The 16,906-nt window shown below is 36.9% G+C and overlaps 1 protein-coding gene across 1 annotated transcript; it reads right to left on the bottom strand.

Moving 5' to 3' along the window:
* Window positions 1-709: 709 nt before the first annotated feature.
* sash3 (SAM and SH3 domain containing 3) lies at window positions 710-13,652 on the bottom strand. Its single transcript, XM_007569679.2, has 8 exons — window positions 13,424-13,652; window positions 8,681-8,776; window positions 6,540-6,674; window positions 5,725-5,860; window positions 4,317-4,468; window positions 2,940-3,152; window positions 2,715-2,859; window positions 710-1,358 (listed from the first exon to the last, which is right to left on the bottom strand). The coding sequence occupies exons 1-8, from the start codon at window positions 13,478-13,480 to the stop codon at window positions 1,099-1,101; spliced, it is 1,194 nt and encodes a 397-aa protein (XP_007569741.1). The 5' UTR covers window positions 13,481-13,652; the 3' UTR covers window positions 710-1,098.
* Window positions 13,653-16,906: the final 3,254 nt, after the last annotated feature.

Below are 16,906 nucleotides of genomic sequence, written 5' to 3' on the forward strand. Positions count from 1 at the left end.
TTTTGTACGCAGGTGTGTTTGCATTAGTGGAAAGGTCTCAGAATTAAATGAAATTAGTGTCAAATGTTTAAGTTAGGTCTGAGCAGCAAAACATTTTGTGCTGCTATAATTTTAAAGATATTGATAAATGTTTCCAGAGGTCATCAAAGGTTAACAAGTCAAACAAATTTGGTGTCAGTTAACTGCTTCTACAATTTTAGCAGCACAAACATCAAATTTCATTTTTTTTTAAATTATTGCAGTCCAAACAAATATTTTTGCAGCACAAATGTAGCACAGATGATTGACACAATATTTATTTCAATTTTGTGAATGTGGACTGGCTAGTTGACCTTTGACCTCTAGAAACATTTATTAATATCTTTAAAATGAAAAATATTTGACACCAACTGTACTCTGCTGTTTGTTGACTCATCAAAATGTTGCTGAAGATGGTATCTTTGTGAATATTACTCCCAGAATGCACTGCGTTAGGGAGGGGAGGAGCTTCAGGAAAGGAAACTCTGATGTTATAATTTATCAGCTACTGTCTCCATGGCAACTAGTGAAAAAAAGCATTTATGGAAAGCAGTGAAAATGTTTAACCAGATACCTGAGAATTTTAACGCAGAACTAAAAACCAATTTAATCAGGGATTAACCAACATTATTTACACTCTATTGATTAAAGTTTATTTAATTTATTTACAGTCACAGAAAACAACAACAGTGACATTTTAGATACATGAAAAATGTGAAGATAGTTTACATTCATGAAGGAAAACACTGAAACACAAAGGACAGAATAGGGCCCCGAGTGAAACCCTTGAATGCTTTAGCATAGACATTATAGTGATACAACAAAACACGCCTCAAGTAAAGTTATAACATCATATTTTACAAGTTGGTTAAAAAAAGCTGCCCCCTGTGGCAGCTGGTAACAGTTTGTGTTGCTTGTAAGCGAGCTGTGAAATCATCGTTATCATGGGAAAATCAGCCTTCAGTAACGGACGGCCGGCTTGTAGCAGTGAAGTGGCTCAATCTGCTCTCTTTCGATGAAGAGAGACGTTAAATGCCGTTCAGTCTCAGAAATCAGAGGGGAATGTTTGAGAGTTTTCCATCACTGTCCTTCGTCCACCGCCAGCTCCTGCAGCTGTTCCTGGACGGCCTCCAGGTCCCCAGCCTCCCGCGTCTCCTCCGACTTCTCCTCTTCTCTCTCTGTTGGCTGGCTTGACTCTTCCTCCTCCGTCTTCGGCTCCTCGCGGCCGTTCTCCAGGTTCTCTGAGCTCTCAAAGCAACCTGAGTCCCGCGGCTCCTTCGAGTTTTCAGCTGACCTATCCTCCTCCTCTTCATCACCCTCTGGTTCAGACTCGTCTTCAGCTGGAAGATGGAAAATAAATCAGGTTTAAGTACAGGATATGTCAAAGGAATCTTTAACTTGGCTTCAGATAGGATGACGCCGTATTAAAGCCAGTGCAGATAGAAAATAAAAAAAAGACGAGTACATTTTACCAAAAAACCCTGAGATTTTGAGATTAATCTTATAAATCGTCTAGAAAAAAAACAAGGAAATTTCTGAGTTAGAGAAGCTGAAAATTTACTAGAAAAAAAATCAGAAAAGTTTAGATTAACCTCAAATTTTTGAGAAAATCTAGGAAATTTCTGAGTTTGAACAGTCAGAAATTTTCTGGAAGAAACTGATAGTGTTGGATTAATCTGAGAAATTTTAGAGAAAAAACTAAGAAATTTCTGTGTTTGAAAAATCCAAAATTTGCTATAAAAACAGAAATTTTAGATTAATCTCAGAAATTTGTGAGAAAAAAATTTAGGAAATTCTGAGTTTAAAAGTTGAAAATTTTCTAAACAATTTCAGATTTTTTTCTAGCAAATTTCCAACTTCTCAAACCCAACAGTTTTCTTGGGTTTTTTTTTGTTTTTAATATTTGAGAAATTTTTTATGAATATTTACTAATTTTTTCTAACTACTCTGGCCCCAAAACACTCATTGCAAGACAAAGATAATGCACTGCAAAACCACAAAATATTAAAAAGTATTTGTCTAGTTTCTAGTGCAAATATCTTAATGCAATTAAAATATGACAAAACTAACTCACAAACAACTTTTAGCACAACATAGGAGCTTGTTTTAGTGAATAATTCCTTAATATTGCCTAAAAAATTATTGTTCCATTGGCAGATTATTTCAACTGTAGCTATAATCTGTCAGTGGATTAAAAAATAGATTTATGATGTGGGTAAAATGTCCTGTTCCACTGACACATTATGTCACTTTTAGCTAAGATCTGCATGTCAGTTTGTTGTTATTGACCTTTTAGGGCTTTCAGAAGGTCAAACTGAACAAGGTTTCCCTTTATGCTGATGATATTTTGCTTTTTATTTCTAATCCCCAAATTTCTTGAATTTAATGGTATTTGGCTGACTTAATATAAATTTAAACCAGAATTACAATAAAATGCATTCTATACTTAAATTTACCACTGGACATGCTGGCCAAATTATAATCCAGCAAAAGTAAAGCTAACCAGTTTCTCAGTTTTTTTGGTGAAATATCACTGTATACAAATAAAAATGAATTAAATCTGACAGGAAAGCCAGTTGTCTTAGTTTTCCTCCTAAATAAAAAGAAAAACTTTATTTGCAGTTCCTGGTCTGAGCAGCAGCCGTCGAGCAGTGTTAATCTGAAATCTGACGGGGTTTTGCCGTGTTTGGACGTACAGTCTCTGAGCAGGTCAGCTGCGTTCAGGATCTTGGAGCGGTGATCTGGGTTTGTGATGTTCAGCTCGTTCAGGTGAGACTCCTTCAGTCCGGTGAAGTCCTCCAGGCTCTGGAAGCCATGCATGGACAGCAAGGAACTCAGCTCCTGAAACACAGTGAAACTCTCATCAGACTGTGATTAATGTGTGGACAGGAACCAGAGCGGTAACGGCTCGGTCCACGTACCGTCAGGCCGATGCGGTCCAGGACTTCCTCCAAGGTTTTGGGCTTGGATTTGGACCGGTTGCCCTTGCTGTGGCAGCGTTTCCTCCTGGTTGGAGGCGTCTCATCAGGCAGAAGGTTGACATAGATGAACTTGAAGGATCCCACTTTGTTGTTGAGCTTTCCTGTCCAGGTTCCCACGGGGGGCTTGTCGATGATGTGGATAATGTCACCTTTCTGTAAAATAAGACGCAAAGCATCGAGATGAACGTTTAATGAAACCTCGGAAACCGTCATTAAAGGGGGCCTATTTTGTACTTCAATTTGGGTCTCAACTGCATCTAAAAACAGTTCAAGCGCTTAAAAAAAACACCCAGACACAAAAAAATTCATGTTTTTTGGTGCCTGGAAAATAAGTCATTTCAAAAACATAAGTCACATTTGATGGTATTGCACCATTACCTAGCAACCCCAGCAGAGTTCCCCCTGTTACCTAGCAACCCCAGCAGAGTTCCCCCTGTTACCTAGCAACCCCAGCAGAGTTCCCCCTGTTACCTAGCAACCCCAGCAGATCTCCAGCATGTTTGGTCAGTAGGTTTTACCGCTGCATGCTCTGTACAATGGCTGCTGGAAAACACAAGTGTTTTGTTGTTGACCTACAGTCCAGATACCACTTGGTTGTGCAGGAGGCTCTACTTCTACTTATCAAAGATGTGCGGTCATATAATTGACATCTGTTTCCAGCCATTTCCACCAATGAGTGTAAACTAGAGGTGGGCGGCTCAAGCTAAAATATCTATAATATTTATAATATAATATCTAACGATGTCAGTGTGGCGAGACTGACGCTTAAATTTTAAGAGGGAATCTGAAACAGATTAATTTTTTTTTTTATTTGAATTTCTCAACTCTACCTAAAAAAACATGTTTTGATTTAATTTCAACCGATCATGTTTTGTATTTTATTTAGAAAAAAAACTACACATTTGTTTTTTTTTCTGTTGTTGCTAGAAAAGAAGCATCATCATTTCTGAGTTTAAAAGCAATTTTTCTTTTACTTTTGGAAATTTTTAAAAATGTTTTACTTCAAAATCTGAAATAGCAGAACTGAGAAAACTTAAAATCTCATTATCTAAGAATGATTTTGTGTGAAAAATGTAATGGACATATTTTGCATCACCTATAGACCTATCTTTTCTTCTTACTCCTTTTTTTATGTTTTCCTTAGATTGAGTCAGTGTGTTTAAACATTCAGACAGCGTTGGGCCCTGCAGATTATTCTCCCTTTGCAGAATAATAATCAGATGAGCCGTCTTGTTTCGTGGAGCTAACAAGCTCCCAGGAGGACAACAACAACCAGACAGCAGACTCAGCTAAAGGCCAGATCACAGACAGACTCACTTGGAGTTTCAGCGACTCCACATCGTAGGGGCTGGGAGTGAAGTCGGTGTGGACCACGGCGCGGCCGCAGAAAGGCCCGTTGTAGGCGCTGTCCTCCAGCCTCATGCTGTCCCGCTGGCAGTACCCGCTGTCCAGGCTCTGCCTGTCGCTGCCTGAAGACAACAGAAGGTTAGCGCTGGACAATAAATTAGTAACAATATGTATCGCTGTAGACACATCATCAGTATCAATAGATAATAGAATATTCAACATATAGAATATTCACTGAGCTCTAATTCTGGGATTCTGGGAAATGAAGGCAGAGGAAAAGCTTTGGCCGTTCAACCTCTCATGGCTAGCTAAGAAAGTTTGGTGGGATCATTTTATGAAGGATTCTTCATAAAATTAAGAAAATCCTCTTCATGAGACTTTCTAGGGAAAACAGAGTGTCTTCAGTCAGAGGCTTCTTCATATTTGCTGTAACACAGACTGCTACAGGAGATGTTTCCTACCAACAGCCATCACAATGTACACTAACTGAAGAATCTGAATTAATGTGAATGACAACATTTAATTTCCCTTTGGGATCAGTAAAGTATTTTTGAATGTGAACCAACTAACTCTCTCACTCGTTGGTTGCCTAGCAACGACCTGCTTTGCAGCAAGAAGTTTCAAGTTCCCACCAACTGTGGTTGCCTAGCAACGACCAGTAAGGTTGTCTTATTTAGAGTTATAGTAACCCTTTGTCTTATGTTATGTTGACTTGTCAGGTTTTGTGTTCATTTACACTGCAAAAACAAAACCTTACCAGGTAATTTTGATCTAGTTTATAGTGCAAATATCTTAGTAGACCTTAATTAAAACAAAACTAACTTACAAGTAACTTCACAGCAAAATATAGGTGCTTGTTTTAAGCTAGTAATTCATTAGTATTGATTTAAAAATAAGTCCTAGTTTCTCTTATGACAAAGCATTTTCTCATGTAAAATAACAGAACAAGCACTTTTTCATCAGTATTAATGAATTATAGACTTTAACAAAGCTCCTATATTTTGCTGAAACATTAATTTAGTTCTGTCTTATTTCAAGATATCTTCATTATAAACCAGATAAAAAGTCTTTTAGTTTTTGCAGTGGGGGAGAGTTCACTGGTCCATCCTTCTCTCATTCTTTGGAATATTATTAAAATCTATTTTTTAACCATCTGTCACCAGATGTCAAATATTTTATGAGGTTAAATTTTTCCCTTTAGGAAAAAATAATAATGCTAGTTCCAATTATTTCTGAGTGGTGAAAACTTGCACAAACATAAAAACCGTGACACAGTTACAGTGAATTAAATATTTTCTCTGGGCAATTAAACTTGACCATAAAAGGGCAGCGTGTTTATTGGTTTTTCTGTGGAGGTTCTTGAAATTCGCAGGCTTACTGGCAGAAAGCTGGCGGCAGACTGGGCTGGGAGTCATGTCCTCTGAACCCGTGGAGCAGACGGACGTCCTCTGTCCCGCACTCAGGTCTGGGAGAAAGTCAGAGGAGACGGGGGACAGCTCCTCGCCGCTCTCCGCCTGGAGAAAAAACATTAAAAAATCAACATAGCTCAGAGAACCGTTCACTTTTAATTAACCCCAATGGCGAAACACTAAATATCAGTGAAATATATTAAACTAGTCCTGTTTTTCTTGCTTGAATAGCAGTCAATAATGAAAACAATGAGAAAAACATTCATTCTATTTAAATTATTTCTGCTAAATATAATTTGTGTTATCACAAATAATTTGAAATGTTGATCAAATTGAGCAATTCACTTAAATTTGCATATTGAAGAGAATTTATTTATTTAAAGATATATTTAAATGAAGAATATATAACCATTTCATACTTTAAAATATATTATTAAATGTTAGAAATATAAAGTCTAAATGTTCTGCACCTTTATGATAATGATTAATATTTTTTTTAATTTAAAATAAAAAAAAAAATTAAATAAAAAAAAATTTTGATCAAGTTGTTGGATCATTAATCTGTTAACAGTTTCTATATTTTATTGACTTATTCTAAATAAATGCAGCGCAAGTTCTTACCACAAGGGGGAGGCAAATAGCTCAGAATAACAAGCTGCAAGTCTTTTTAAACAGGGTTCATCTGGAGCATGAATTAATGCGCTGTGGGCTGGTTTTTAGGGCTGTAAGCATATTTCTATTACATTTGGTAAGGATTTAATTCGTCAGGTTGTGCTTTGCTCACCCCCTCCTCAGCCAGGGCCTTCTGCACCATCTTGGATGTTTTCCGGGTCATCGTACGGGAGATGACGTTGCGCCATTTTTTCCCAAGTTTGCTGCCACTTTTCACTGCTTCTTCTTCTGTCACATTCTCCCCCACCTAACACAAGACAAAAAATAAAAAACACCAGCTCTCTATCAACACCTGTCAGGTTACAAGAGATCACAGAAAGTGTAAAACAGCAACCTGTTCCTTTAAAGTCACAAAGGCGAAGCCGGTTTATCTTGATCACTCAGACAAAAAAAGGTTAAATTCTCACGAACTAGAAACCCTGCAGGTTTGTGGTCTTGGTGTTTGAAAACCCACACACACACATGCGCACGCACACACACGCACACACACACATCTGCAGCCTGGTGGTTCAAGGAAACTGAGGTTCTCACTATTTCTACAAGGCGGTTACTCAATAGTTTTGATTACATACAACATGAATACATTGCAACAGGCGCACAGCCACACAACGTCTCTGGGTCAATTTGTCTTTCTGACCAACTAAAGTCGCCATCTTTAGCTATTTCAACCCTTCCTAAATTCATTTTCTACCTGGAAACAAACATTTCACTCTCCAAAATGTTGTGCATCAGTTTATTTCCCAAAGTTACGTTCATTACACTGTAAAAACACAAAACCTGACCAAGTGTTTTTGCTCTACTTTCTAGTGAAAACATCTTAAGTAAGAAAAACTAACTTACAGGTAACTTTACAGCTTGTTTTAAGTTAATTCTTGAAAAAGCACTAGTTCCACTGGCAGATTATTTTTCCCATGTTATAAGTGAGATAATCTGCCAGTGGAACGAGAACTTTATCAAATATCGACACATTAGTAATGAAAACTTATCTACTGTTTGCCATTGGTTTGGCTGTGGGTGCAACACATTTAGTTCTTCACGTCTGCATATTTACCATTATTAATTCTGTTTGCATCTTGTTAGCATCTTGCTAGCATCTTGTTAGCACCTTTACTGACCCGTGTTTCAGACAGGAAATGAGCAGAGAGACGAAGAGAGAAAATCACGCAGCAAAAGCCTGGAGGTTTTTATTAAACACCAAATGACATCATCAGGGAGTAACAGCATGTAGAGCCACGAACTGCAAAAACACAAAATCTCACTGGTTTTCAATGCAAATATCTTAATCCACTTGAAATAAGACAAAACTAACTTACAAGTAACTTTTCAGCAAGAAATAGGAGCTTGTTTTATGTCAATAATTTCTTAATATTGATGAAAAATAACTATTTCCAATGGCAGATTATTTCACTTATAACAATACATTTTCCATGTTAAAAGTGAAATAATCTGCCAGAGTGAGGAGTTATTTACTTAAAACAAGCTCCTATATCTTGTTGAAAAGTTACTTGTAAGTTAGTTTTGTCTTATTTCCAATGTAACAAGATGTTTGCATTAAAAACTAGACAAACTTGGTAAGATTTTGTCTTCTGCATTAATTCAATCTAGTAAATTATGCAACTGGAGGAGTATCACTTTAGTGCCACCAGACCCATCACTGTTTACCTATAAGCTGTCCAATCAGGACTCAAATAAAGTGTTTTATTTCTGAAGAAGTTTAATTCTCACTCAGATTTCATGGCTGAGTTAATTTGTCGGATTAAAACCTGATAACGGCGAGTCGTAAGCGCGTTATAATCTCCAGGGAAAGGCCCTGGTTAATGCTTTCTGCTCTGCTCAGCCTGTCTGACGCAGAGGCTCTCTGCTTGACTAGCTGTCACCAGAGGACATCCTGTCTGCTCGGTGCTGTCATCTGCACCGCACTGCTTCTCCTTCTTACTTCCTCTCCGCTTCGGTACTTCTGCACTCCTTCGTCCTACAACTCGCTCAACGCTGCCGAGAAGTGACTAACCCTTTCTGCTGGGAGATTCACAGAAAATGTAAAGCGGCTGATTTAAAAAAGAAAAAAAAGGGAAGCTTAATTCAGTCGCAACTGACAGTAGTGGGGTTTCTCTCTGGGATTGAAGAAAAATGAGGAACACTGAAAACACTACCTGTAGGAACAACCATGCAGGAACTTAAAACGACAAAGATTGAGGCGCCTACTTCTACTTTTCCAGCCTTTTGTTTCAAACTGGCTTTGGGCGAGAGACTCACATGCTCGTCTAAGGTGAACTCCTTATCTGGTGTGCAGGGGGAGGTGGGCTTGTGCTTCATGAAATCCTTGAAGCTGCTGGACCTCTGCAAGGTGAGCTGCAAAACACGAAAAGGCCATGAAGAAAAAGCACAAACCGCAGAGGCACAAACACACAAAAAAGCATCAGATAAGCGACTGTTGGTGCACAATGGCTGCTGCTCGGTGATTTTGTGCTGCAGCACTGATAAGGCTTCTGCTCTTATCTTGTACGGGTCAAACAGTGAAAGTGCAGAACGATTTCTGGTTATGAAAACAATTTGTAACGCTTTATTTGAAGGAATGTGCATAAAACTCACATAACAGCTGCTATGAACACGAAGGAGTTTTAATAAATGTTTATGATTCTTGTCATGAAGTGTCGCTTGATCAATAACGACATTTTTAATGTCAACAGAGTAGAATATACTTGATTGATCTCCAAGGGGAACTGCTTATTAGTTGACAAGTTATTTGAGAATACAAATATAACATTGAGTGATAAAATGAATAAAACATGAATGCCTAAGAGTGATATAAGTAATTCAAAATGTCATTTAAAAGTCCAATAAAAGTGTCAAATTTTCATTATATAGTGAATAATGACAGTTTTAAAGCAAAGATGCAGGAAAACTTGAACTGAATGCCCATTACAAGTCTAAACATTGCACTAAAAGTGTCATTATTTACTAAATAACACTTCATGACAACATTCACAAAGACTCCTTCATGTTTTTGACATTTACATCAGTCTTGTGCACAGCCCTTTAAATAAAGTGTTACCAAATTATTGTTTTATTTCTGCACAAACACACTGCAAAAACACCAAATCCTACCAAGTATTTTGGGCGCAAATATCTTAGTGCACTTGACATAAGACAAAACTAACTTGTAAGTAACTTTTAAGAAAGATGTAGGAGCTTGTTATAAGTAAATAAAACCTAAATATTGATTAAAAAGTTGTAGTTCCACTGCAGATTATTTCACTTTTAATAAAACATATGTATCTTAGCACTTTTTAATCAATACTATGGGATTATTTTTTACTGAAAACAAGCTCTTATATCCTGCTGAAAAGTTACATGTAAGTAAATTTTATCTTATGTCAGTTTGAAAGAAACACCTGCTGTGTTTGTGTTTCTGCAGTGCAGCCAGAAATCTGTGTCCTGAGCTTTCTGCAGCTCTACCTGTGACTGTGTTTGTGTAAATATAGAGCAGAAAGGAAACGAGGGCGGCTGATTAACAGCTGTCTCTGAAATAAACCGCACCATTAATGTAGAGCGCTTAGCTGAAGTATTAATATCTTTGGAACTGCTTCACGTTTTGTTTAAAGGAGAAACTCAACTTTATTGGGATTTTTTTCTGATGGACTGACAGAAAGTTGTACATATTTCAACCACCAGCAGGGCCGGATTTACCAGGATATGGGCCCCTGGGCTGGAGCCAGTTTTGGTGCCCAAAAATGTCTCCACTAGGAAAAAATACTTTAACAAATGCAAGACACAGTACATTTTATAACATTTAATAAAATGAGTCCTAGACGTCAGCAGGTACGAAGTGATGCCTGGTAGTTTAATACCGATAAATCCATGATGTTCCCAAAGAAACATTTAAATATTGTTTATTTTCATAAAACTTCCAAAATATTAACACAACTCATCTAATTTGGGGATGTTAGTTTTAAATAACTACCAAGAACCTCTGTAAGTTTTTTTTTACCTGAGTCAATTTGTCAAAGCTTTTTTGACAAATTGGAAATTATGTTTGGTCGTCTTTTTCCAAGTCTTCCTACAGATTTGTAATTGGATTTAAGTTTGGACTTTGACTCGGACATTTTAACTTTCAGGTGAACCTTTGACCCAATTTCAAGTATTTTGCCATTTTTCAGGGTTGTCCTACATTTAGAGGTGGGCAGAGTACCCAAATATTGTAGTTTAATTTTTACTCAAATAGCCGTCCAAGAATTACTGAACTAAGAATAAAAAAGGATTTGGTAAAAAGTTACTCAAATAGAGCAAGTGATCAAATTCTCTTTTATTTAATATATAAACATTTAATCCATCAGATGGACTAAAATACCAAAGTGACAATAATTCATATAAGTAACAAAAAATAACAAAATCAGGCGAAATAAATTTTCTCTAATCAGTTTCTTTCAATAAAAACATATAAAACTTAAACAAAAACTGCAGGTCTGTGTTAAAACATGTTTGTTTCTCATTCAGTAGGTAGAGAAAACAGAAATTTTATTCAAGAACAGAAAAACTTCACAATAAAATTACTCAAGTAAAAGTACAGTGTAGTAAAATACTCTTAAAAGTATTTTTTCCCCCCAAAAAAGTTATTCAAGTAAATGCAATTGAGTAGATGTAACTAGTTAAATGCGGCTCTGACTGTGCAAATATTACTAAAATATATTTCCAGTCAGCGGCTGCAAAGTGACAAAAGGGGAAAACCTGCAGCTGGTATTATTAGAAACCCTGATAGTTTTCAGTTGACCGCTGAAATGTAAGCAGTTACAACTCAGGTTAAATCAACCATTGGTTGGTTTTGCACATGAACCCCAAAAAGTTTCTTATCTGGCCAGAGAATCTACTTCCACATGTTTGCAGCGCCCCCTACATGTCTGGTGGAAAACTGCAACAGAAGTTTTAATGGATTTCTGCCAATTTTGACTTCGACTTTCGTCCATTTATACTCGAGTTCTGGAGTGAAAGACGAAGAGTTGGACTCTTGTTGGCCGCTTCCCAGATTAATGTTAATGTCCATTTTCACTAAACTTTTCTAACAAGTATAAAAATTTATGACTAAAGTAAAAACAAGCGAACTCTGTTTACCAATTAGTAGATTTCTTAAAGCAACTTGTTGCACAAATTTTGTGTTTTCCAGCTATTAAAATGATGTGTATTCATTTTACACAAGTTTAAGCTCAATAAAAATCGTCTGACAAAAAGGAACCCCACAGCATGATGCTGCTAACACCATGCCTACTGGTGTATGTCTAGTATTTCACCTTGCACACCATTCTGTTTGTGACCCAGACAGTTTAACTTCATGATCAACTTTATTTAGGTGAATCAGAGTCCTTATGATAAGAATATTGATTTATCATTGTCATGATAAACTTCAGTTATTGATAGTAAATGAAAACAAAACTGATAATATGATCAGAAATGTTATTTTTCTTCACTTTTGTTGCACAAGAACTTAAATAAATGTCAGTAAATTTGAAAATATGATTAAATGAAGTAACTGTGTAGTTTAGTGATTTAAATATAATGTTTTTAATTGATCCTGAAGAAGCGTGTTTTAAATAAATATTGTGTTTGTGGCGCTATGAATGCTGGGCCACGCAATGACAGTCACACAGTTACATAAATAATCTTTATCATATTCACAAAATACTGCAGTAAAACTCTAACTGCATATCACCTGGAACTAATCAGAATAAATCATTAATAAATGATGTAATTTCATTTGTAAAACTTTGATAAGACAGGAATCTGTTTTCCACCTGTGCTCTACTTTGTGTTGGTCTATTGCACAAATCTCAGTAGATTTCATAGAAGTTTGTGGTTATACTGTGATAAAAAGGTTAAAGAGAACTTTTGCAAAGATCTATAAGTGATGAAAGTAGCAATACAACATCAGACTTCCAGATCGAATCTTTAAAATATGCTAATTAGGATGTCTGAAAATAGGAAACACCGGTTTTCATACTTCCTCATCATGTTTGACATTTGTGTACGTCCAAACCCTGAGAACTTCTTTCTTTGTTGTACAAACTACAATTTTCCTGCACACATTCTGAAATTAGGAACTGCTATTAACCAAATCGGTTGCGATTTTCACTCCTTTGCATGACTATCCACAAGCACAGTTTTCCCTCTATCTGTGGCGGAAACTCTTTGTCTAATTTTCCGTCGAACTGTGGCGCAGCGCAAAAAATCTTATCGCAGCTCATCCTTCTGTCTCTGCGTGCTGAAACCACAGGAAACGGGCAAAGCTTGAGCAACTGCTGCCAGCCAATCATTGCAGACATTTCAGCGGAGTCAAAAACCTGAAGAATTAAAACCGCAGGTGAAGTCAGACAAACTCGCCGACCTTTAACATCTCGAGTTTTTGCTGCAACGTGATCGAATAAACTGAATAGCTGCTGAAAATCGAAGCCACAGCGAGGAGGTCCTCCAACCTCGATGACTCCCTGAGCGAATACAAATGTTTTCTGAGAACAAAAGCGAGGAGATGTGTAATGACAAGATGTCAATCAGACCGCAGGAGCAGGGCTGAGGATGGAAAATAAGGGCACTGGTGTCGAGTGTGGGAGGCGTGCTGATTTGGTGACAGCTGGAGACGAAGCCGGCTGAAGCCACACGGTCTTTTCTGACTCAATCTGCATCTGCAATGAATCACCAGGCCAGAATGGAGGTACTCACAAAGCATAAGCTGCAGCAGATAGTTAGGAAATACACAAAAGGACCTAAACTAGTTAAATATGTGAGAGGTTTTTAAAGTTCTGCGTTTGTGGGGGTTTCAGGTTGACCGCAGAGCTCTGCACTAAGTTGAGCTGACATCCTGTGTTTAAAAGACTTAGACAAAACCAGCAGAGTGTCAGGCGTTCACCGGAGTTTTACTACAAAACGGTAAAACGATGAAGCTCACTTTTATACACACCAACCAGGCCTTACTGTTGGTTTCCCAAAGCAAAGTCAGAAGCAGAAACTCACCTTCTTCTTCTGCGTCTGCTCCTTCTCTGAGGCGTTCGATGGCCTTCGCCTCAGCATCTTCTTCCACTTTTCTCTCTGGACAAGAAAAGCTGCGAGAAGGCTGCAGAGTTTAATCACCTAACGTCTGTCACTGCACTGCCGCGATCCGGAGCGAGGTGAGGAGGAAGAGAAGAGGGCTGAGGTGCACTCTGCTGCAAAAGAGTGAAGTGAACAAGTCAGGAAGTCACATGGGTGCAATGAAACTAAAAAGGCAAACCCTGTTTCTGCTGCTCAGAACCTCAACAGAGCTACTGGGTTGGTTACACGCATTACTCATGATTGCGTGCCATTAGCTTCCTTGAAAAAAGTGAACTTATATACTCAACAGCTCTCAGGCACCATTATGGCAAGTTCTGGTCTGCAAAAACACAAAATCCTACCAAGAGTTTTTGTCTAGCTTCTAGTACAAATACCTTGGTACACTTGAAATAAGAGAAAACTAACACACAAGTAACTTTTTAGCAAGTTATGTGAGCTTGTTTTAAGTAAGTAATTACTTAATATTGATGAAAAAGTTTTAGTTCCACTGGCAGATTATAAAATATTATAACATGGGAAATAATTCTTGTTATAAGTTGAATAATCTGCCAATTGAACTAGTATTTTTTAATCAATATTAAGAAATTATTGACTTAATAGAAGCTCATATATCTTGCTACCAAAATACTTGTAAGTTAGTTGTGTCTTATTTAAGTGTGCTGAGACATTTGCATTAGAAACTAGAGTAAAGTGTTTTGAAGTGTGAAAAGATTCAAAGAAATTTTTCAAATGCAAGTTGCTCAAAATCAGTTGAATAAAAGCGCCATGACTTTGTTCTGAAGGTCATGTATTAATTTAAATAAATAAAAAATTCCACCTGTTTATTTAGACTAAATGATAGTTTCAGGTCAAAAGTTTTACAGTCAACATGTCCAAATGTATTCATAGTGAGCACATGTAAAGTGTGGAAGTGAAAGATGATCAAGGATGACATATTTGGAAACTGCAACGGCTCTGCAGCTGCCAACCACTGAGGCTACAAAATTTTCCAAGCCAGGACAATCGCAGCAGCAAATGTTCATGCAGCCAATAACTTATGAGACAAATTTGTTGCAACGTCAGTCACAAGTTCCAGAAGAGACGGCCGTTGGACAAAAATACAGGAGTGACTCAGAAAAATGTCTGCACTCTTTTTAAAAACATACAGTCAAGCTGCAGGACAGGGAGGCAAAAACACGATCAGGCAGCGAGTGCAGAGAAGGAAGTTCAGTGCAAGGCAACTTCAGCTTGTTATTTCAGTGGTGTGAAAACCACATGAGTAGAGGATGCCCTGCTTGAGTTTCCTGTCACTTGACTGCAGGTTGGCAGCCAAACTCATCTGTCTTTATGATCACAAAGGTATGAAAACAACAACCAGCAGCTGAGTGGCCATACCGTGATAAATTCACCATGTGGAGCCTCAAAGGAATGACAGACAAAATGTAAAGCAAACAAACAAAAATGTCTTGTTATGAAAAATTACTCAATATATCAGATGTAAAAGTATTTAAACATAAATTATTAATAAATGTCGTAAACGTTTGGCCACCAGTTGTGCTGTGGAACAACATTTCCTCAAACGCTGTGACCTAATTTTGTTTATAATCTAGATGTAAACAATGATGCAGCTAAAAATCAACTAGTTACACCTGAGTGCACTGCAAAAACACAAACTCCTACCTAGTGTTTTAGTCTAATTTCTAGTACAAATATCTTAGTACACTGAAAATAAGATGAAACTAGCTTACAGGTAACTTTTCAGTAATAACAGCTTGTTTTAAGTAAGTAATTACTTAATATTGATGAAAAAGTACTAGTTCCACTAGCAGAGTTTTATAAAAAGGCATTTTTCCAAGTTATAAGTGAAACAATATGCCAGTGGAACCAGTGCTTTTCATCAATATTAAGGAATTATTGACTTAAAACAAGCTGTTATTATATTTCAAGATATTTGCGCTAGAAACCAGAACAAAGATTTTGTGCTTTTGCAAAGTGAAGTTTCTCTTTTGCTTTCCACATTCAGACTCCAGAGCTGCCCAGACAATTAAATATACAGTATAATTATATATACAACATAAATATATGCATTGTTTTTGATGATAACCCTGGTTTAAAAAAAAAGTTGGTTGATTTTTTTTTTTGCGTGAATGCTCACCCTCTTCGCGATATTATTCGGTTGATGCATCTTTTACTGCAACATGGAGATCTAGCTGCTCATCTGGATGCTGCAGTTTTACTCCAATCTTCTTTACATACAGGGAAATGGCTATTTTCGAGATCTGCCACTAATTTTCTATTGGTCTGGCTTCCCAATATTAAAAATCACACAGACAGGATTTAGGGGGGAAAGGCCCTCTAAGCCTCATTTAGTGTGGCCCATAAACACAGGGGTAAACAGGTGTTAACTTAGTCATTAAATACATAAAATATGTGGATTTAAGTTTGTAAAGTTACAGTCAAAAATTAACTGCAGGTTATTTCGGTTATTTAGCCAGCTGGTTATTTTACCAGGCAATTTTTTTTAGCTTACAGTAAAATATTTAGCTCAGAGCTAAATATTTAGCTAACATGCGATAACCGGAAGTGGACTTTCAAAAATGATAGCTGGGTCGGTACAGTTACTCTTGCTGTTTCATTTGTATTTCCATTAAAATGGGTCATCTCAGGTTAAGCTGAAATGTTGTACATATTGAGAGGAACAGATACTTTGCTACATTACTAAAGTGGCATAAGTAACAACGGAAGTGAATCAGTCACGTCAGAAAAAAAGACCCAGCTCTTATTTTAGTTGTCCACTTCCTGTTATCGGCAAGTTAGCATATTAGCTAAATATTTAGTTCTGAGCTAGATATCGCTAGGTTTGTACTCTAAGTTTTACTAATTAAAAACTGGGCTTGAAACTGTGACATATTAATAAATGAATATCATGGTGAAAATGTGACTTAGAAAAACGAACTCCTATTTTTTTTAATGAGAGGCTAAGTACCCTAAATTATTGCTGTTAATTTTCGACTGTAGCTTTACAGACGGCACTAAATAGAAAGCAGTTTGGTTCATTTAGAAATTCAACTTTGACAAGTTTTAATCTCCTTCTATCATTTTTCTTTGAGCATAAAGGTGTATTTAGATCTTTTTTAAATACAGGCATACCAAAATGTGAGATAACATTTTTAAAACTTAAAAATGTTATCTTAACTTTTACAGAGGACACATGGTAAATGGACACAAGACAAGTGCATGATCAGAAGAATCTTTTATTTATAGAAAAGAATCATCTCATGCTAGTAGTTCCTTTTTTCCTCCTTTACAAATAATGGAAAAAATAGAAAATGCATAGGCAACCTCTTTTAAGAGCTGCCCACGGCAGTTTTAAAGGTTTTTATACTCACGCTTAGTGTGTTAAGGCAGGGTGGGAGGTGTTGCACA

This window comes from Poecilia formosa, unplaced genomic scaffold (genome assembly GCF_000485575.1).
Source record: "Poecilia formosa unplaced genomic scaffold, Poecilia_formosa-5.1.2 Scaffold244, whole genome shotgun sequence".
In the NCBI taxonomy this organism is placed as follows: Eukaryota; Metazoa; Chordata; class Actinopteri; order Cyprinodontiformes; family Poeciliidae; genus Poecilia; species Poecilia formosa.

Excerpts from the sequence above, each read along its gene's own strand:
- sash3 (XM_007569679.2), bottom strand. The coding sequence starts at position 13,480 with ATGCTGAGGCGAAGGCCATCGAACGCCTCAGAGAAGGAGCAGACGCAG. Across the intron at positions 8,777-13,423 it reads AGCAGACGCAGAAGAAGAAG|CTCACCTTGCAGAGGTCCAG; the intron begins GTGAGTTTCTGC and ends CGTGTTTTGCAG. Across the intron at positions 6,675-8,680 it reads AGTTCACCTTAGACGAGCAT|GTGGGGGAGAATGTGACAGA; the intron begins GTGAGTCTCTCG and ends GTCTTGTGTTAG.